General features: G+C 40.5%; 1 protein-coding gene across 1 annotated transcript in view; it reads left to right on the top strand.

The window, feature by feature from the left end:
* LOC136885014 (guanylate cyclase 32E) overlaps positions 1-19,862 on the top strand; it is a 355,176-nt gene that overhangs the window by 247,186 nt on the left and 88,128 nt on the right. The window contains exon 8 of the mRNA XM_068230059.1: positions 14,682-14,827. Within this exon, the coding sequence (XP_068086160.1) occupies positions 14,682-14,827 (146 nt within the window). The remainder of the gene's footprint in view (positions 1-14,681; positions 14,828-19,862) is intronic.

Genomic DNA, 19,862 nt, shown 5'->3' with positions numbered 1-19,862 from the left:
TTACACTGTTCGGTCTGCAAGCGTGTGTGCATCAAATAAGCGTTTGGAAAATCCTCCGTTAGCAACTCGTTCTAATCTTCTTGTCTTTAAACTATTAGAAAGTGAGTATAACCATAATCGCTTCTTCCTCAATTATCCATGATCTCTTCATCGAAGTATCCACCTTAGTTATTCCTACCTTTTTTAAATGGGGTCTGCTTTCCCAGCTTCCACAGCTGTATAGCAGAGTCTGTCTGGATAGTAAGCGAGTTAAAGATAATGTCGTCTTCCAAGATCTCACTTCTAATGCGAGCACAGTACACTGGCTGTGTTCCTACTTCACGTACTGTTCTACTATGCTGAGGGAATATGCATCCTAAGGTTTTCCTAATGTTATTTTATTTAACATAAATATGTCTTATGGCAATATGTGGCATGATGTTACCTAGCAACCGTGCAGGCTCTAATGTGAAGTACTAATGGATGGCCATGACTGAGAGACATATTATCAAAGAGGGGCGCTAGAGTACACATGGTCGATATAATCTTGCAGACTGTAATGTGAAGTATTGATGGTTGGCCATGATTGAGAAACATACAGTACGGGGTAGGAGTGGTTTTTGCCCATTATTTCGGTCATATGCTCTTCCTGACGCCTAGCCTATGCGGATGTGTGTGCTCACTATTGCCTGTTACTGTGGTGGGTGGTATAGCTGTACGTTGCATGTACATCGGCCATTGGGCCGAACATTCGTTAACATTCTTTCAGTGAAATTTATGTATAATCAATGTGGCCGTAATTATTTGTTCGTAAATTTCAGCAAGTATAATTAATGAGAATGAATAAAAGGCGGCGTCATTCACTGGACTTAAGAGCGCAATGTGTTGAATACACAAAGAGAAAACATTAGTATGTCTGTGTGGACAATGAGCGGAATCTCGTCAGAACAAAGGACAGTCATTGTGTTCGGAGGCAGAATTCAATTTGCGCCTCCAGTGAAACTACACTTTAGTTGCCTTGTCCACTTATCACTGAAGGAGCTTAAAGCGTGCTTCGGAGTGCAAATACTCGATCGAGTGTTGAATATCGACAATAGCGGCTGAATGCTGTACAGGTAAAAATGCCCACTCAACCACATTAACTTGACCATCGCCTTGTATTCCAGAGGTGGTGGGTTCGAATTCCGCCGTCGACAGCCCATGAAGCTCCTTTTCCCTGGTTAAAATTATTATTAAATACGTTTGAATAATTTGGGTGTATTTTTTGACACAGCCCCACCATATTTGACTGTTTAGCTAGAAATCAATCAGACATATTACTTAATTCTGCCGTCATCCAGTGTATCGGACCTAGATACACTCAATCTTGGCGGCTACAAGTAGTGAGAGGGGTGCGAAAGAGGTGCAATCGAAATGAAATAGCCAAAGTTTAGATAAAAAGCACCAGTTAAATTATATGCTCTCCCGATATCCTATTGAATTATAAACAACAACACAAACACAGCAAAATCACTTCGGGCATATCTGAGAAATTCGCGCAAGACCTTTCGTCCGACTCGTTGGCTGAATGGTCAGCGTACTGGCCTTTGGTTTAGAGCGTCCCGTGTTCGATTCCCGGCAGGGTCGGGGATTTTAATCGCTTTTGATTAATTCTTCTGGCTCGGGGACAGGGTGTATGCGTCCGTCCCAACACTCTCCTCATCATATTCAGACAACATACCACACTACCAACCACCACAGCAAAACGCAGTAGTGATTCCATCCCTCCATATAGGGTCGGCGACAGGAAGGGCGTCCAGCGGAAAAACAGGGCCAAATCCACCTGTGCGACTCAGTTCGCACCCGCAACCCACACGAGTTGGAAAAGCGGTTGCAATAGGGGAAGAAGAAGAAGAAGACTGAAGATTACCTTTTCAATCTCTTACCCATTACATCGAGGCTTAAGTAGAAAGAAAAATGTCGAATTCCCCTGTGTGAAAATCAAATGATCATAGACATGTCTCTCGGTCCTCCTAGTTACAGATGACCGCCAGCCATAAGACATAGCCTGCACGATTGCTAGGTAACAATACCTTACATCACAGCCTGCACGGTTGCTAGGTAACAATACCTTACATCACAGCCTGCACGATTGCTAGGTAACAATACCTTACATCACAGCCTGCACGATTGCTAGGTAACAATACTTTACATCACAGTCTGCACGATTGCTAGGTAACAATACTTTACATCACAGCCTGCACTATTGCTAGGTAACAATAGCTTACATCACAGCCTGCATGGTTGCTAGCTAACAATACCTTACATCACAGCCTGCACGATTGCTAGGTAACAATACTTTACATCACAGCCTGCACGATTGCTAGGTAACAGTACCTTACATCACAGCCTGCATGATTGCTAGGTAACAATACTTTACATCACAGCCTGTACGGTTGCTATGGTTACAGTACTTTACACCACAACCTGCACGGTTGCTATGGTTACACATCCGTCACACTATTTCGTTACACTTGGTATTACTCGCAGCTCTTAAGATACATTCATGTCAATACGCACCTTAACCCTTTGAGGCCTGAAATTTGAGGAAAAGAAAAAATACGTTTTGAGCAATTTGCGTGTTTTAATACGCATCACGGATGACAAAAAATAAATATTTTTAAACTCCAACAAATCGAAATAGCCCATTGTGATATGGTACTTGTAATAGGCCACACATCATCGCAGCACCATCAGTCCTCTCGTTGAAAACTGGTCTTTCTTACTGTGGTACATAAGACAACACAAAGTGTGATGATCAGAAAAACAAACCTACTTGTCAAAGAGAAATAAAGCGAGCACAGAATGCCTTTGAACTGTAGGTACTTACAACTACCAGTTACATTACAAGTAACAAAAGAGGAAATAGGCACCACGTAGCAGTGGGTTAAAATTTCAGTATAAGACTCACTTCAACATGAAGGACAGTTATGATTTTGTGGCTTTCCCAGCCGAAAAGAAATAAACTTGCCTGGAAATACTGTATCATACATATTTGAGTAGCGTTTGTTGTTTGCTAGTATCATGTTAAGGAGCCGGGCATTCTGAAAGTTAGACTACCTGCAGTTTATAACTGAGTCCATCCAGTTTTCACAGCCGTACTGATTTGGTCTAAAAGGTCAGCGACATCCAAGAGCTGACTTCCTTTTTTAAGAATACCGTTAATCTCAACTGTGAGTTCACTTTATTAGCTTTGTTATGCCTTGATTATATGCCATTTGCTATACGTCAGAATGGTAGGGCTGTACCTTAATTAAGGCCACAGATGTTTCCTTCCCACTCCTAGCTCTTTCCTGTCCCACCTATCTGTGTCGGTGCGACGTAAAGCATTCGCTGTACGTGTGCACTCAACGTTACTGTTCTAACATTCAGTAATTTTATAAGGCTGACTGTGGGGGTAAATAATGTACCCAAATGAGCTGTCCATCCTGCAATACATGTCTGTACGAATGTTTGCATGATTCACTGATCTGTCTATAGCGTGTCGTGTGGTCATACAGTATGACAGTTTACTGCAAGTGTGGTACTAAGCAGACTAACGAACATCTTCTACTGTGTCCATCTTCTCCAGCCACTTGTACCATTAAAGATCTAATGAGAGCAACTCCAAATGCGCTTGTCGTGGCCAATTTTTGGTCAACCAATGTTTAAAATTTTTTGGTTTAATTTTTGTCTCTCTTACTTTGTACTTCTGACACGATAAATAAATAAATACAGTATGACAGCGCCTTCTTCGTCACAGTGAATGGGAATGATATTATTATCGTTCTACAGTTCTCCGATTCATTATATAGATGTTCCTACCGGACCGGAGTGCGGAACTCAGGCTCGATTCCTGACCAAGTCATGGCGTTTTAATCGCGCCTTCTACATTCCTACAGCTACAATACAGACAAACCCAACGCGTGGACGGTGCTGTTCTCCAAGTCTTTCATTACCCTCTTCTCCTAACTTTCTATATAAACTAGTTGTATGTGGATGTAATTGTGACCTCATCTAAAGTCAGATTCGATGGGGAATTCTCCAAAATTTTGCAGTAAACACAGGAGTTATGGAGGGAAGTGGGTTGTCACCTTTACTTTCTAATTGTGGTATGGAGAAAGTGATTAGAGAGTGGAGAAAATCTAACACGAAAGGCATTAAACTGGTTTTAGCGGATGACATTGCCTCGATTACGGACACACCAGAGAACGTCAAAATACAAATAGGAAACTTAGAGCAAGCAGGGAACATAGGTTTTCAAATCTCCTTCCCTAAGACAGAATTTACAACAAACGTTAAAGATTATAGCTATGAAATTATGATAAATCAAGACAAAATAAAAAGTCAACTCCTTTCAATTTTTAGGTGAATGGATAAACATAAAGTACACCGTTTGGAGGTGAGAGTAAGGAAGATGAACTAGAAGTGTATACAAAAGAAAAGCATTGTCATGGGACACCAGAATGAAACAGTGAGTCTCTCTATGAAGCCGAAACACTGAAATGAATGCAGAGAGGTGAAACAAGCAAAATTATGAACGTATAAAGAAGACTGATTGTAAGGACAACAGAAGCAGAATATAACACGCCACGATCTAATAAGCAAATGTGCGGACGCATGGAGCTTACAGGATACAACATGCATAAAATAAGATGGTAGTTTCTCACACGTTTGAACTGGATAAATAATGACAGATTGACGAAACAAATTTTTAACAGAAATCACAAAGCTTAAAGTAGAACCAGCACAGACATTAAATGATCTCAAAGAGGCAAACATTGACATTAAGGGGGCGGAGAGGAAGAAGGAACATAGCAAGGACTTAACGTGCTCTGTAAAAGTGCTATTGTAGTAAATAAAATAAGTATTAAAACAGCGCATCCTCAGTATAAAGCCCACAATGACAGTAGAGATTAATTATAGCCTATTAGGCTATGTAATATTAGGTAATAATTATTTGTAATTTCACTTTCTACCACAAACAGTGCTGCTGTTATTGGGTTGAAAGTCCTGTAGAAAGCAATAAGTTAATTTTTTTTACCACAATGGCATATTCCGTTCGTAAGAAAAAACAAGTTGCTTTATGTCACATCAACACAGCTAGGTCTTTTGGCGACGATGGAAGAGGAAAGGCCTAGGAGTGGGGAGGAAGCGGCCGTGGCCTTAATTAAGGTACTTCCCCAGCACTTGCCCGGTGTGAAAATGGGAAAGCACGGAAAAACCACCTTCAGGGCTACCGACAGTGGGATTCGAAGCAACTATCTCCCAAATACTGGATAGTGGCCGCACTTAAGCGAGTGCAGCACAAATTCTATCAATACTGACGGTCGGGTTCGAACCTACCATCTTCTTATAGATACTGGAGGTACAGTGAAATTCAACTCACTACGTAATGTTTGTTTGCTCCTTGGCGACTGAAATATACGGAAATAGTGACCCAGATATTGATGATATCCGGGACAGGGATTGCTCATGGTATAGGATCTGCCCGCAGCAGTACTAACTGTTTACATCTGGCAGGAAGATCATCACTACCTGTTATGGAACCTCGGTACTTGACGTCAGACCTCCGTGGGTCGTTCTAGAAGATATTAATGCAGAATATAAATATGTAGAACAAAAACAAACTCGCTGAATATTAAACACGGACTATTTGTTCGCTTTTCGCACTTCATTTGTTAAAGCAATATGAGACTCAAAGAGACTCTACTTTTATGACGTGTTATAAAGAGCGGGAGCTTTCAGGATCTAATATTTCTTATTTTTCGCTGGCCGCACTCTGCTGTTTATATTCGGGCGGACGACAGATGTTGGAGAGCGCCACGAGGCTGTAATGCACAGTGCAGCTCCTTGTGGGCGCTCCAGCACGGGAGAGGTCATCGTCTGCTCTATCACATTCTATTGCCACATAAAGTGTCTTTGGTTCAGAAAGTAATGGGTTCAGTACCCAGCCTGGTAGAGGATTTTAGCTAATATCTCTGCCATCATGACTAGGTGTTCGGTAAGATATCGTCTTTATTGATGGTGAAGTACTGATCCTCCTCTCCAGTAGTATCCCCGACCAAACGTCTCACGCTCAAGCACACTGCCGTTGAAGACGTAGAGGTGAGATCTCGCGCTGAGTCCTGAAGGGTACACGGATTAAGAAAGAAAGACGAAGTTGGTATCTTATATCGTATCTATCTATCTATCGATCAAATGCTTTCATTCAGGGTGAGGCGGGCCACCTAGAGGGTGTCGCCCTCTCTCTGGCCAAGAGATGCGGGCAGGTTGGGGAAATGTGAGGGAAGAAGTAGGTGGATAAGGACTTGAAGAAGTAGGAGATGGGAGAGGATTTGCGTCTTGTCCAAGTGCTTGTATAGAAGACTTTTTTTGATATTTTAGCGAGTTTTACAATTCAGAGTGATGGATGAGGTGATACAATTCTTAATGATGAGTATGATGTGCCTAAGTCGGTCGGAAGTAGGGTCCGGGGTAGCTATGGGAGGTTAGGAACTGGAGGGCGGTGGTGATGTTATGGAGAGATAGAATGAGGAGGCGAAGAAGGTCGTATGTTTGGAGAGGTAGAGGGATGGGTCCAGTTGGGAGAGGGAACGGAGTTTGTTGTGGATATGGGGGAACACAGGGGAGGGTTGGCTGGGGGCGGCGGTGTGAATTGTTTGATGGTTGGCGGTTTCGTAGGGGTAGGGGTGGGGAGTGGGAGGGCTCTACTCGATGGCGACGACCAGAGACTTGTGCGCCGGTACTGATGAGGTGCTGGGCGTCTTCTTTACTGGGCATCTGGAGGCGCATCATGAAAGTAGGTCCATGGCTGTTGTAAATTCTTATGGCTCTAAGTACATTGACTCCAGTTTTCCGTAGTTCTTGGATTATGTCTTGCTCGGTGACTTCTGGAGATATCCCACGTAGTACGCAGCTGAAGACGGCTGGTGGGGGCGTCTGTTGTTGGTTTGCTGGTGGTGAGACTGCAGCGTCCGGCCGAAATTGCAGTGGTGGGGTGGCTGGGGTCTGCTGGGATGATGATATCAGGTAGGATGATGACATTACTGGGGATGGGTGGGAAGTTGTGACGGTGGTGAATATGTCTGGGGAGGGGGTACAAGTTGACGGAGTTATGGTTGTGAGGGTAGTAGTAGTTGTTGTTGTTGTTGTTGTTGTTTTTCAGAAGGTGGGTAAGGTTGGTAGGGGCGATGGGGGCACCTGGATGATGGGGATGAGATAAGGGTCGGCTTTTATTTGTTTCAGGATGCATGGGGGGTTGGCACCACTGCGTAGGTTTTATTATGGATGTTTGCTCCGGTGGTGAACAGGCGGCGTTGGGCTTCTTCTTCTTCTAGGTGGACTAAAACGTGAGTAGATGGTGCTGCGGTGTAGCCGTCCTGTAGTCTGAAGGCGTTGAGAACTGGAACGTCGTCTGCTAGGAGGTCTACATATATGTGGTCTTCGGGAATGTGGAGTACCACGCCAGGGATGAGGCAGTAGGTCATGATGAGGATAGGCGTCTGCCTGTTTGTGTTTATATTGGGCCGACTGAGTGGGCGATTAAAGGTGATGGCCACCTAGCCGAAAAAGTTCGGGCGTGTGATATGCGTTTTCCCTCTGCTCAGCTTCCCAGAGCTGTCCTCTTATATCGTACATTAAACGCTAACTTGTATGTTTCACAAAAGTCAAGCTCTTAAACCAGAGGGAGTTAAAAGGTGCTGCTTGTACTAAAATCTCCCAAATCGTCTCAGCAGTACAGGAAAAAATTTGCATTCCTTAAAAAGTTTCGTTGGGCCGATGACCTCGATGGTAGGCCCCTTTAAACAACAAGCAACAAGAAAAAGTTTCGTTGATCAGTTACGAATGTAAAAACCGGTGGAAAACGTGTGTGGGAATATGGCAATCAATCGTGCCGTCACCAGGATTAAAATGCATAGATTCACTGTCGCTAGGCAACGTATATAAGATAGGTAATGCAAGTCAAGGATCCGTGGTTTAGGAAGCCATTTTCGATCCCCGACACGAGGAGCCATATTCAGTAGGTAATATACCGAACTGTTTGTGTGTATGTGTACGACGGCCAGCAGAGACCTGAAACTGTTAACAGAGGCGTAATCTTTATACAGGGCAAGACATGCCGTCATTAATTATTGTATTACTTTTTATCATTTTAATAATTTATTTTATGGGTAAAGCTTAATATTTAGCCGATATTAATTTCATTCACGTATGGCTTTGAAGGTCAACAATAATTATCCGAGGTTCTACAAATGTACAAGTCTATCGACACGACATGTGGTACAGATGAGTCTTAACTACAAAACAGAGCTTTTGAACAATTTGGAGTCACCTGGAGTACCCTCGAACATCCTGGAGGTGAAGTTTGTGGCACCGATTATCCTTGTCATGAATGTGAATCCTCCTTCCCTCTGCAATGGAACACGACTCTCAGTCAAGAAAGTGATGCTGAATGTTACTGAAGACACCATCATGCCGCGGACGATGTACAGCAGTATTCATTCCTGAGATATCCCTTGGGATATACAGTTTCTTTGAGTTTCGCTATATGCAACAACAAGGCACAAGGACAAGGGCTTAAAGTTGTAGTTGTTCGGAAATAGTGCTCATCCCGTGCTCAGCTGTTCGTAGGTTGATCGAGAGTGGAAAGGCAAACACACTAGACATCAGCTCCAAATGGAAGGACACAATACAGTTTATCCGGAAAAATTAGTTTGTTTGTTATACAATCTGGTCTTTTATATTGTTTTAATATTATTTGTAGCATACACCAACCCGGTATCTCAAGGATTGAAAGTAACAATATAATTTAAAATAACGTGCAATTTACGTAGGCTAGTCAATAAGTATTGTGCGCTCACCAGCCGCTAGATGGCACCGCCGCTCTGTTTGCACCAAGGAAGAACAGCGCTCCTAATCCGTTTTTTGTGGCCTGATGGTGCAACAAGAGCAGAAATACATAGAAAACTTTCAGCACAACACGGGGACAATGCAAAGATTTTACCGTTGGACTGAACAGTTCGAAAGGGGTCGCACGAGCGTGAAGGATGACGAAGGATCTGCAGCCGTGAACAAGTGCGTGATATGATCCTGAATAACAGTCAAACCATATGCACATTAGCCATGGTTCTGCATATGAAATCATGCATAATAGACTCGACTTTCGCAAAGTCTTATAAGAAATAAATTGATAAGAGGGTCCACTTTTTCAATACAATATATCAAGTAAATAATATTACATCAGTGATGGGACTAGTTTCAGCCACTTAGTGGCCATCTTGAGCCAAACATGTATAACAGACAAAGACAATGTTGTAGGAATAATTATAACATTAAAATATATATATAAGAACAAAAATTATGGTTATGATCTTCTTGTCGTAATATGATGTCTTTGTGTTGTCTTAGGACCTCAGGCAAAGAAGTAAATCTGGAAATGATATCGAGAATTAGGAATGAATAAACATACAGAAAATAAATTAAAAAGGAGAAAATTATTTATGAGACTCGCCTCTAATGTCTGATGTAGAACTTGCTGGAGGAAGCAGGCAATGTAAAGAAAATAGTAAATAGGGAGATGAGGGCAGGGGTTAAAGAAGGGGGAGGGAGGGGAAAAGGAGAAAAAGGGTGTCTAAGGTGGGGCTGAAGGATGAGGTAAGAAAGACTGCTGCTGAGAGGGGAATTTAAAGAGATTATAAAAGAAAGAATTCTTTTTATCTGAGATATGATTACTAAAGACACGAATTAAAACGTCAAATAAAATGTTTGATTTCTCTGAAATTTCATTTAGATTGAAGTTAGGATTGAAAAACTATTCCAGATGGATAAAGCAGTTTTCCGTAATATTGAGCACCGGGCCTTTTTGTATAACTTTGGGATTTTCATGTATTGGTTCATATTAATGAAATTATGGTTAGTATCGACCATGTGCTGTCCCATTTCACAAAGTCTGTTCAAGATGGGTTGCAAAACAACTCAATGAAGTGCAGATCTGTCAGCACATAACGGACCGTCATGCTGACGAAGGTGAGACGTTTGTGTAGCGGACCATCACTGGAGATGAACACATCAAACCAGGGAGGAAACGTCAGAGTATAGAGTCCCGATCTCGCCATCTGTTTAGTCAACTTAAAAGTACTCTAAGAGGCTGTCCATTGAGCTCCAATCACAGGCGAAGGAAGAAGTGCTGCGCAACTAAACACCTTTTTTTAGAACGGACATCAGAAAGCTTGTGAAAGGATGCACCATGTGCAATGAAGAGCAGGGTGACTATGTTGAAAATGATACCAATGAAAAGTGTGTAGTCATTTTTTAATAAATTATAAAAATTGATTGCAGATACTTCTTTACTTGCCCTCGTATGTGTGTTAACAGACATGTTTTTTGCTTTTAAATAAGTGTTTTGAAAACATCTAACGGTTGAATTAATAAACGCGGGCGAAGCTGCGGGTACAAGCTACTTATTTGTATTGCGTATACAGTGTCTTGATTTTTTCACAACTCATGAACACACTCATTTTTATTTCAATAATCGGCACTCTTTATCTCCACTGTTGGTTGAGTCAAAGGATGCATTGTTTGTAAGAGGCTACTAAGAGGGGAACCACCAAAGAATAAGTACTTAAGCTCTCGTCTTCTACACCCAAAAATACATCCATGATATATGTAAAACAGCAAAGTTTGCATTAACTAATGTTTCGCGACGCGCTAGAATTCAAATGGAAATTCGCTCCAGTAGTGGTGATGTGAATCAGGACAGAGCTCTACGAGATGAGTTCTGTAGTAGTAACACTTTGTCCTGTGAGGCACGAGGCGGCCCATTGACACGTCGAACACTTGAACAACAAGTGGTGGGAGTACTGTTCCTTTGATCGCGCATTCTACTTTGAGGACAGACATGCCTTGAGCTAGAATACTGACTAACAAAGTGAGGTACGGAATGGGAAACATCTTAACTGTATAAAGGTAGAGTTTATGCTCCCGTACAACACAACATCCCTCGTAAGTCACGAGGTCGAACGGTTTCAGTTATCCGAATGCGCCTCAATCATCTCCATCGCATACGAGTTGTGGCTTCACCGCGCTGTCCATGTCAGTATGCGGAGCATGGAGATCTCAACTAGATTTTGTTTAACGTCGTCTTTATGAGGCTTCTCGAAGGCGCTTTTTTATCTGAACCGACCAGCGCTGCATTGGTGTTGCACGGTGGAAACAATGTGATGGACTTTTTGAGAACCGCGGATATAAGAATTTGAGTTTGTGCTCTTGGCATTGTTGCCAGTGTCTCCCCTTCTTCTTCCGGAAGAGAGATTCAGTGTACTGTCCTCTACTTGAAGACTGTGGACGATTTGGTTTTCATTCTTATATGTACTTTGCATTGACTATTGATATTTTTGTGTGTGTCTCTTGTACGTCGAGGATGACCAAATGTTGTTCCAACAAAGGTCAATTAAATAAAAATAGAAAAGACTAACACAGAGGAATAGGAGCGGACGGTGCAAGTCTGCTCCTAACTTTCTACACCGGAACAATCATAGAACTTGTGCAAAGTTCTCAGCTACTCTCCGCCGATATTCAGGCAGGTTGTTTTACTCGAGGCGCAGCACGCAAAACAACAATGGTCAATGTAATGTTATTTTTGATCAGTTTTATGAGCTTTCGATATTGTCGGCCTTCGCATTCTTCCTACGCTGTGGGACATCTAATGTAAAGGCAGTCCTTCCTTCTTCCCTCGTGCCATCATTTCTTTCTCACTTTTTATAATGATTTTCACAACTTTCCTCGTCGATATGTACTGTTTTACAACCATCGCCAGTTAACACTATTGCACAGTACTCCCATGTTACCAATGCTCGGCGTTGATATGGACCAAGCAAGAAAAGTCTAAATTGAAGAATCCCGTAGTCCGAACGGTAAAACTGTATAACACATAAATGATCGAAAATCTAATTCTATAAATAACTTCAGTTATTTAGTTTTTTCGATAGGACCACTAATAACATAGATATTTTAGAATTAAAATTTAGGCCTTCCCCTAAACTACCATTTCACTCGGCCTGAATACAATTATTTATAGCCCAGACTTTAGTGCCCCGTTCTTAGACTTTACATACCAGTTTTCATTAAATTCTCTTTAGCCATTTTCTCGTGATGCGCGTACATACATACATACATACATACATACATACATACATACATACAGACAGAGATGACGGGGCAAGCGAGCTCGATGGCTACAGTGCGGCCAGTATGCAGTGTTCGGGAGATAGTGGGTTCGAACCCCACGGTCGGCAACCCTGAAGATGGTTTTCCGTGGTTTCCCATTTACACACCAGGTAAATGCTTGGGCTGTCCCTCTCCTAGGCATTTTCTGTCCCGTCGTGGCCATGAGACCTGTCTGTGTTGGTGCGACGTAAAACAAATTGTGAAAGATTTTTAGCAAATCTGTTATTGTCCATTGTACAGATTTCAAGTGTCTCCTACGCAAAGCATCAGTAAACTTATCTGTTGCTCTGTACAGGTCTGTAATTTTCTTTTTATTTATTCCATGTGCCATTTACGAGACTGGGACCATATATTTTCCTAAGAATTTGTCATTCTTGCTTTCCAATTAGATTATCTTTAGAGTGCCCTCCTAGAGATGTAGTTTCACAGGCATAATACTAAATTATTATTATTGTTATTATTACTTTCCCTCTTTTCTCCTGACATAATGTTTCGTTTCTGAATCTATTCTTGGACCCTATTCCTCCCATATTTAACTCTCATATCGGAAGCTGGATCAATTGCCCACGTGATAATAATAATAATAATAATAATAATAATAATAATAATAATAATGATAATAATAATGATGCACAGTTCAGTGTGAGTTGGTAGCCTACCATTTAAAATTTCTTAAAAGCACAGATATTCTTGACAGTAGCTTTTATCTGTGCGAAATAGTGACTGTTCGGCGTAGTCGGAAAGATGCTTATCGCTTAATATTAATGGTAGAGTATCCTTCTACGATCTGACAGGGATAAAACGTAATTATTATTGACCTACTTTTATAGTTTTCGGAGAGTCCGAGTTGCCAGAAACTTAGTCCTAGATGACTTAATTTCAGTATACAAATGTTCACCAAAAAACTCATAAACTCTTAGATATATCGGAATTCATTTTTAATTTTCGGTAAGGCTACCAAGCGGTCCATAATCGAATTTTAGTACTTCTGAAAAGGCTTCGAACAGAAGGCTTCGACGCTGACCATTCAGCCATGGAATCGGGCTTTAGTACTTCTGTCGAGCGTTAATATCTTCCAACATAACGGTACTAATTTTGCTCTATTAGAGGAACTGCACTGTTTTGTTTTTTTTCGTTTACATTAGCGTTAGAATTATTGGCATCGCAAACTCAGCTGAGAGATTATTTTCAAAATCCGAGAAATAGGTCTGGAAGGCGACCAAGACACTCCAGGGACATATTTTCAAGCAAAACTTGTCTTTGTTTTGCCTTCAAGGAATATCAGTTGTGAATTGAAAGAGATAAACTGCAAGTACCTCAGTTTATAACTCAGATAAGAGCTGTTACTCCTTGTGGTCTATCTTCGTCCTATAAGGAGTTCCCCATAGCTTTAAAAATATTGATTGATACGATTTTTACTGAGTAGTAGGTACAATATTGCATTCTAATCCAGAACATGGCATAACTTGAATTCGCCATGCTACGTTTTTACAACACATTTGCTGCAGGAGTAGATTTATTTTTAGAAACTCACATTCTCATTAATACACGTTTAAAGGCCTCTGTTTCTAATTTATAAATCCAGACTTTTTTCAATAATCAGTGCTTCTTAAGGTATTTATTATTGTAGTTGCTTAAAACTTTAGGTATATCTTTGTCTTATTCCCCGTATTTTCATATAATTGATTTTCATATCATTTTCCCTGTATATGTGTTTTATTCTTTTCATTCGTCTTCCTTCTCTTTACTTTCATTACATTTTATTTTGTAATTATATTACATATGTTCATTCTTGTATTCTGGCACCGATGGGTTTCTGCCGAAGGGCACAGAGAAGCTCACAAGTTATTTGAAAAAAATATTGAATTTTCGAAAAGAAATATAAAGGTGCTGATGAATATCAACATCTTTATGCTGCCTGAAGGATATTAAATACTATATTTTCTATACAACTGGTTCCGCATTATTGCCACCCAGAATTTTATAATCGTTGGAACTATTTTGTCTTGAATATTTCTGCCCAGTCTGTACGAGTGCGGCCATTCGACGAAATTCCTGGGGATGGTCCCTCTAGCAGTCTGCTCCTGACGCTGTAGGCTCTCTGGACGTAGGGTACTGTTGGTGCATATATGTCCTGTTTTTCGTTATCTACGTCGTCTGAGTCTTCAAACCTTATCATAGGGTCAATGATTTCTGCTCCTTTTGTCTCCGATTGATGGCGGTTATACCAATAGGGCGCTTACTTCCACCTTCTGGTAGACAGTGGACTTCTTACTTTGAGACTGCTCGCTCACGGTGTTATGACAGCGCAGAAAAGAAGATACTGTTTTGAGTCTACTGCGTACATTCAAAGGGATGAATAAATAAATAAATGACTTCCCACTTTTCATGTAAGCTTTGTACTTTTGCCAGCAGCATTTCAAGTGGTAAGGTGTGTCCACTCTCTACTGTTGTAGATCCGCGCCGAGGCTGCCTACCTGTACGACGCCGTCCACCTGTATGCCCGAGCACTCCTGGACGTCATGGACGCTGGAGAAAATCCCTGGAATGGCACCGCCATCATCAACGCCATAAAGGGCCGTCACTATCTCAGCGCCATGGGGTGAGTGATCGAGAAACTAATTCAGAGAACATTCATATCACTCGTGATTTAGAGTATTTTTTGTGAGGATATTTCACCCTAATACGCTACAGATCAGTTAATATGCTAGCAATGTATTCCATCAACAAAGTATCTTCAGTGTTCAGTGATTCGAATAGGAAAAGTTCTCTCAGTTTTAATTACTGCGTTGATGGGGTGAAAGTTCCTTATGGGGATCACAGTAAGTACCTACAGTAGATGTTAATGTAACCAAAGATCGTCATTGGTGTTATCACATAAATGGATTGTAAATGAAGTATACAGGTCTCTGCACATGGTCATGAGAGTAGTTGTAAATGAAGGGCATGTAAGTCTCTGGTAAGACCCCAATTAGAGTATGGTTCCAGTATATGGGACCCTCACCAGGATTACCTGATTCAAGAACTGGAAAAAGTCTAAAGACAAGCAGCTAGATTAGTTCTTATGATTTCCGACAAAAGACTTGCGTTACAAAAATGTTGCAAAGTTTGGGCTGGGAAGACTTGGGAGGAAGGAGACGAGTTGCTCGACTAAGTGGTATGTTCCGAACTGTCAGCGGAGAGATGGCGTGAAATGACATCAGTAGACGAATAAGTTTGAGTGGTGTCTTTAAAAGTAGGAAAGATCAGAATATGAAGATAAAGTTGGAATTCAAGAGGACAAATTGGGGCAAATATTTGTTTATAGGAAGGGGAGTTAGGGATTGGAATAACTTACGAAGGGAAATGTACAATAAATTTCCAATTTCTTTGAAATCATTTAAGAAAAGGCTAGGAAAGCAACAACACCTGGGCGACTGCCCTAAATGCAGATCAGTAGTGACTGATGATGGTGTTTCATCTTCTTCGACATTTCTTTTATACATCAGCCTCACCCTGATCTGCAACGTCCTGTATCGTATTCGTTCCTCACACAATCAAAATAATGAATCAAGTAAGGTTATAGATTTACGCAACTGTTGATTTCATCATCATAGGCAGGGATCTCCAGTTTTAGGAAGAATCCGTACCTAATGGCTGACCGTTCATTTCAAGAATCCCTCTTGCATTAACCGAGATTAGAACCTGCTCACTCAGCAACCGTGGCCCAAATAACTATTATTAGTTCACTCTTATCATTATTTAATAACAATGCACTGGAGTCTCACTAAAGTCTGTTTAAATGTAGCCTGAAAGCTTTTCAGTCTGTGGAATACACAAGTTCACAATAACATAACGCATTATTAAACAAGAGATTAAAATACGCACTATTAAATAAGGAATGACATGTTTCGCTCCTAAAAGAACATCATCAGATTCTATTAAATCACGCTCAATATTTTGAAGTATTTATGTTCATTTCTGTCCAAACATATAGCAATTTGAAATTTGGAACTTATTTTAATATAGAATTTTGTAAGTCCTTAGATAGATGAACAAGAGGACACGACAGAGAGGATGAATAGGTATCACTTGTTATAAGTACAGCTACAACAACAAGAATTACTAACAGGCAAGAAAAGTGCACAACAAGGTGACTTCTCACTCTTTCGGAATTCTCGCCTAACTAGAACAACCCAGTGAAGTCCCTGCCTCTGCTGGAGGCCATTGCCTTTAAGAGATTTTGAAGGGTTAATTTAGATTAAGGCAATCTGCTTTGTAATTATTCTCATCCTCGTGAACCCTAGGATCTTACTCCACCATAACCAGAATGTCTTAATCTGTATGTAACTGATGGCCGTCATCTCTAATCCACTCGCTAGAGTCATTTTCATTTGCTTCCTCTCAGTCAGGAATTTATTGGACGAGCCCCAGGAGATAGTTGTTAGATTCACATCCTTCCTCTGGACTTTCGATGAGCGTGGGACTTTGCCACATTTCCTTCCACTATTTCCACAGAAACTGCCTACTGACGTCCTAAACCATCCACTGCCTTCAGTTCTACATTCCATTAACGATTGTCAGTTTATTTATTTCCATTTTACTTGGGATTAACCGAAATAACAATACGCCATTATCAGTATAAACATTCACATATTATTATACTTCAATTACACGCTCATGTATTATTGGCAGAGAACTTAGGCTTACTTTAGAACTTGCTCGGGATATGAAGGCAGAATTCTCTTTCTTGTTACCAGGTGCTGGCCCACCCGTAAACGTCGGGATTGGAACGAATGAAACTATGATAGTTAACCTACTCAATAAATACCGGCGCTGTCTCTGACCCGATTTTTATTATTATTATTCCTACGGCATCGTACAGTAGACTATGAGACCTGTTAAATCGTGGAAAAGATTGCATTTTACGCTTTATTTGACAAGAAACAACTCTTTAACATTTCGTTACATCTTTTAATTGTGTTTGTATGTGTGTGTGATATACGAGACAGCAATTTTGTAAAGATTTTGACTGCTACTCTATACGAGTTACGAATTGCATCTTATTAAATTATATTTTCGTGGATGAAAAGCGAATTTATCTTTGAAGCTAAAAGTCTCCATTTCTAAAGCATTGCCAGATCTCGAAGAAACGCTATATTCTTATTAATCTTTTTGATATCACATTTCAAAGAGCAGAGCATGTTTGAACTGCAACGAAAGTTATACTTGAGTTTAAAAGTCTGGCCTTTCAGTTCACAATATTCTCATTAGAGCACACTGTAAATGCGAATACTTCTTCCGAGATTTAAGGCTAAAAGTATTTCCATCCGTGCAGAATTTTTCATGTAATAATTATGCCTTTTCACTTGACAGGATTTTATGATATGGATGAGACGTCCGAAGATATGTAACTGAATTGTAAACACATGACAGAAAATAACATCCTTTAGGAATTCTCTTTTAATTTTATCGGAAAGATTGACAGTGGTTTGGAATTTGCTGCTCTCTTAAACTCTCTTCCTATTTAAGAAGAGTGAGAAACACAGTATCACTGAATGTGCTGAAGGAAATACACGTATCCGGAGTTTAGGCAGTAATAGGTTGCAATGCAAAATTACTGCAGTGGGTAACAAATATGTCTACCCTGCACAGCGGTTATGCTATGAGTTGTGCATAAACATTAGGGCTAAAGCCCATAGGAATCCCTAGAATTAATGTCACCCTAACTACGTTATGGTAGAGCAGGCTAGGCGACACTTTTTAATAACCTAATTAATCTGCATTCTAACATATTGTAGCCTAAAACTCAGGGGTCTAACAATAACGTTCGAACAAGTAGGATGTTTCCATTTTTACACAGGCAATATACAGCTTGGTCCAGTGTTGCCTTCCATATACATACTCTGGTGGTTTGACACAGAGAGATAAGTCTGTTTCATTGACCACTAAATTTATTGAACTACTATTTACAGTTAATCATAAGATTCGTAAGTTAACTCACGTCTTGAATTTTCTAGTGAACACACTTTTTACTCACATTGTTAACACGTAGACGGACAGTGGAAGTCCCGTTCCCCGCACACCTTCTCACAGCACAGTGTTGTTCTACAACAGTTCAAAACTAAGTGAGCAAGGTTTGTTTGAACTCCGCGAACTCGCGAACAGCTCGTAACTGCTTGCGTTCACTTGTAGTTGATGCACTCATGTTTAGTCTGCAGAATATTGTGGTAGTTTCCACTTCCAGATCATTCTGGACGTCTGATCCATTGTTAGAGCTTCCAGCTTCTTCTAAGAGCCTCAACAATTAGTCAGCATTATTGTTTTGCTCACTCTCGCATTGTCGCTCGCATTGTTGCCAGACTCGATCTGCGTTGTCATAATACAGGCAGTGAAATCTGTCGAGATGACTCCTCTTCCCTCTGTAAGGTGACCTCTCTTTTTTGACCGACGACCACGAATGTCGGCCCTTGAAGACGACCACTTTTGGCTCCAAGTCGCAAGCTTGCAATCCACTTCATTCTATTTTCTCCTAAATACGGTAAACCGCACGTACAAGCACATGGTCGTGCCAGTGGTTTTTCGTGCACCACCTGTAATTTCCATAACGGTACTGTAGATTCACCCCCTCGTCTGACATATACAGACTCAAGGCCGCTAGAAATACAGCTGCTTTGTGTTAAACCCTTATCTGTACGTCATTCCAAACGTGTGGCATCACGTCATAAGCTACTGTTCTTTAACATCTGAAGAAATGCACTAGTGATTTTTCTGTCTTCAAATCGGGAGCAAGTCATCAATCAAAGAGAATAGTGCACGTTGTTTCTCTAGAAGAAAGAATTTCCGTGAATAAAGACATGAAAAAGGACGATCGCAACGCGATTTAGCGAATAAATTTAACTGCGGCAAAAGCCAAATTGAAAATATAGGTGAAAATTGTGACTATTACTTCAAAGAGTGGGGAGGAAAATTCAATTAAAGACACAAATAAGGAAGATGGAAAACGTACGAAGCAGTTCGAGTGGTTTGACCGTACGCGTGCCCAGGGATTTCAATAACGGAATACGTGAGGAAGGAGAATTATTTACGTACGATTCCTGTACCTATACTGCAGATTACATATGATAAGTGAATTTCTAAATGCTGTACAGTAGTGTAATTGCAATTATACACAATGCTTGTATTTACATTAAGACAATAGTAATTAATTACAATATATTGTTATTTGCCTTATATCATTCAAAAAAAGGAACTGTAAATGTATACGGAATAATATATAGATAACTAACTCAAGAGGTTACCTTACAAGGAATTTGTTCCTTCCGAAGATATAGGATACGCTGAAAAGTAGATTAACACATAATCATATTTTAACACAGTTTCTGTCAGAAGGTGGAATATTTTGAGAGGTTTAGAATCAATATCCGGAAACCCTACACTTGTACCTGTGAAATGCCACAAACTGTGTTTATCATCTTTTATTGGACTGCACCTTTTCTTAAAGAAGTAGATATGAATTAGTAATTCACTTAAACATGTGTTACGTTTTAATGGTTTATTTCAAAATTTTGCTGTTATAATGCGTTTGCTAAATTTATCCACTTTGTTTACAAGTCGGTCCAGCTTTAGGATTTAGTTGTTATTTCATGTACTAATCC

Source organism: Anabrus simplex, chromosome 13 (genome assembly GCF_040414725.1).
Source record: "Anabrus simplex isolate iqAnaSimp1 chromosome 13, ASM4041472v1, whole genome shotgun sequence".
Taxonomy (NCBI): Eukaryota; Metazoa; Arthropoda; class Insecta; order Orthoptera; family Tettigoniidae; genus Anabrus; species Anabrus simplex.
Note: the sequence above shows the minus strand (reverse complement) of the source record. Positions and strands in the feature narration are given on the sequence as shown.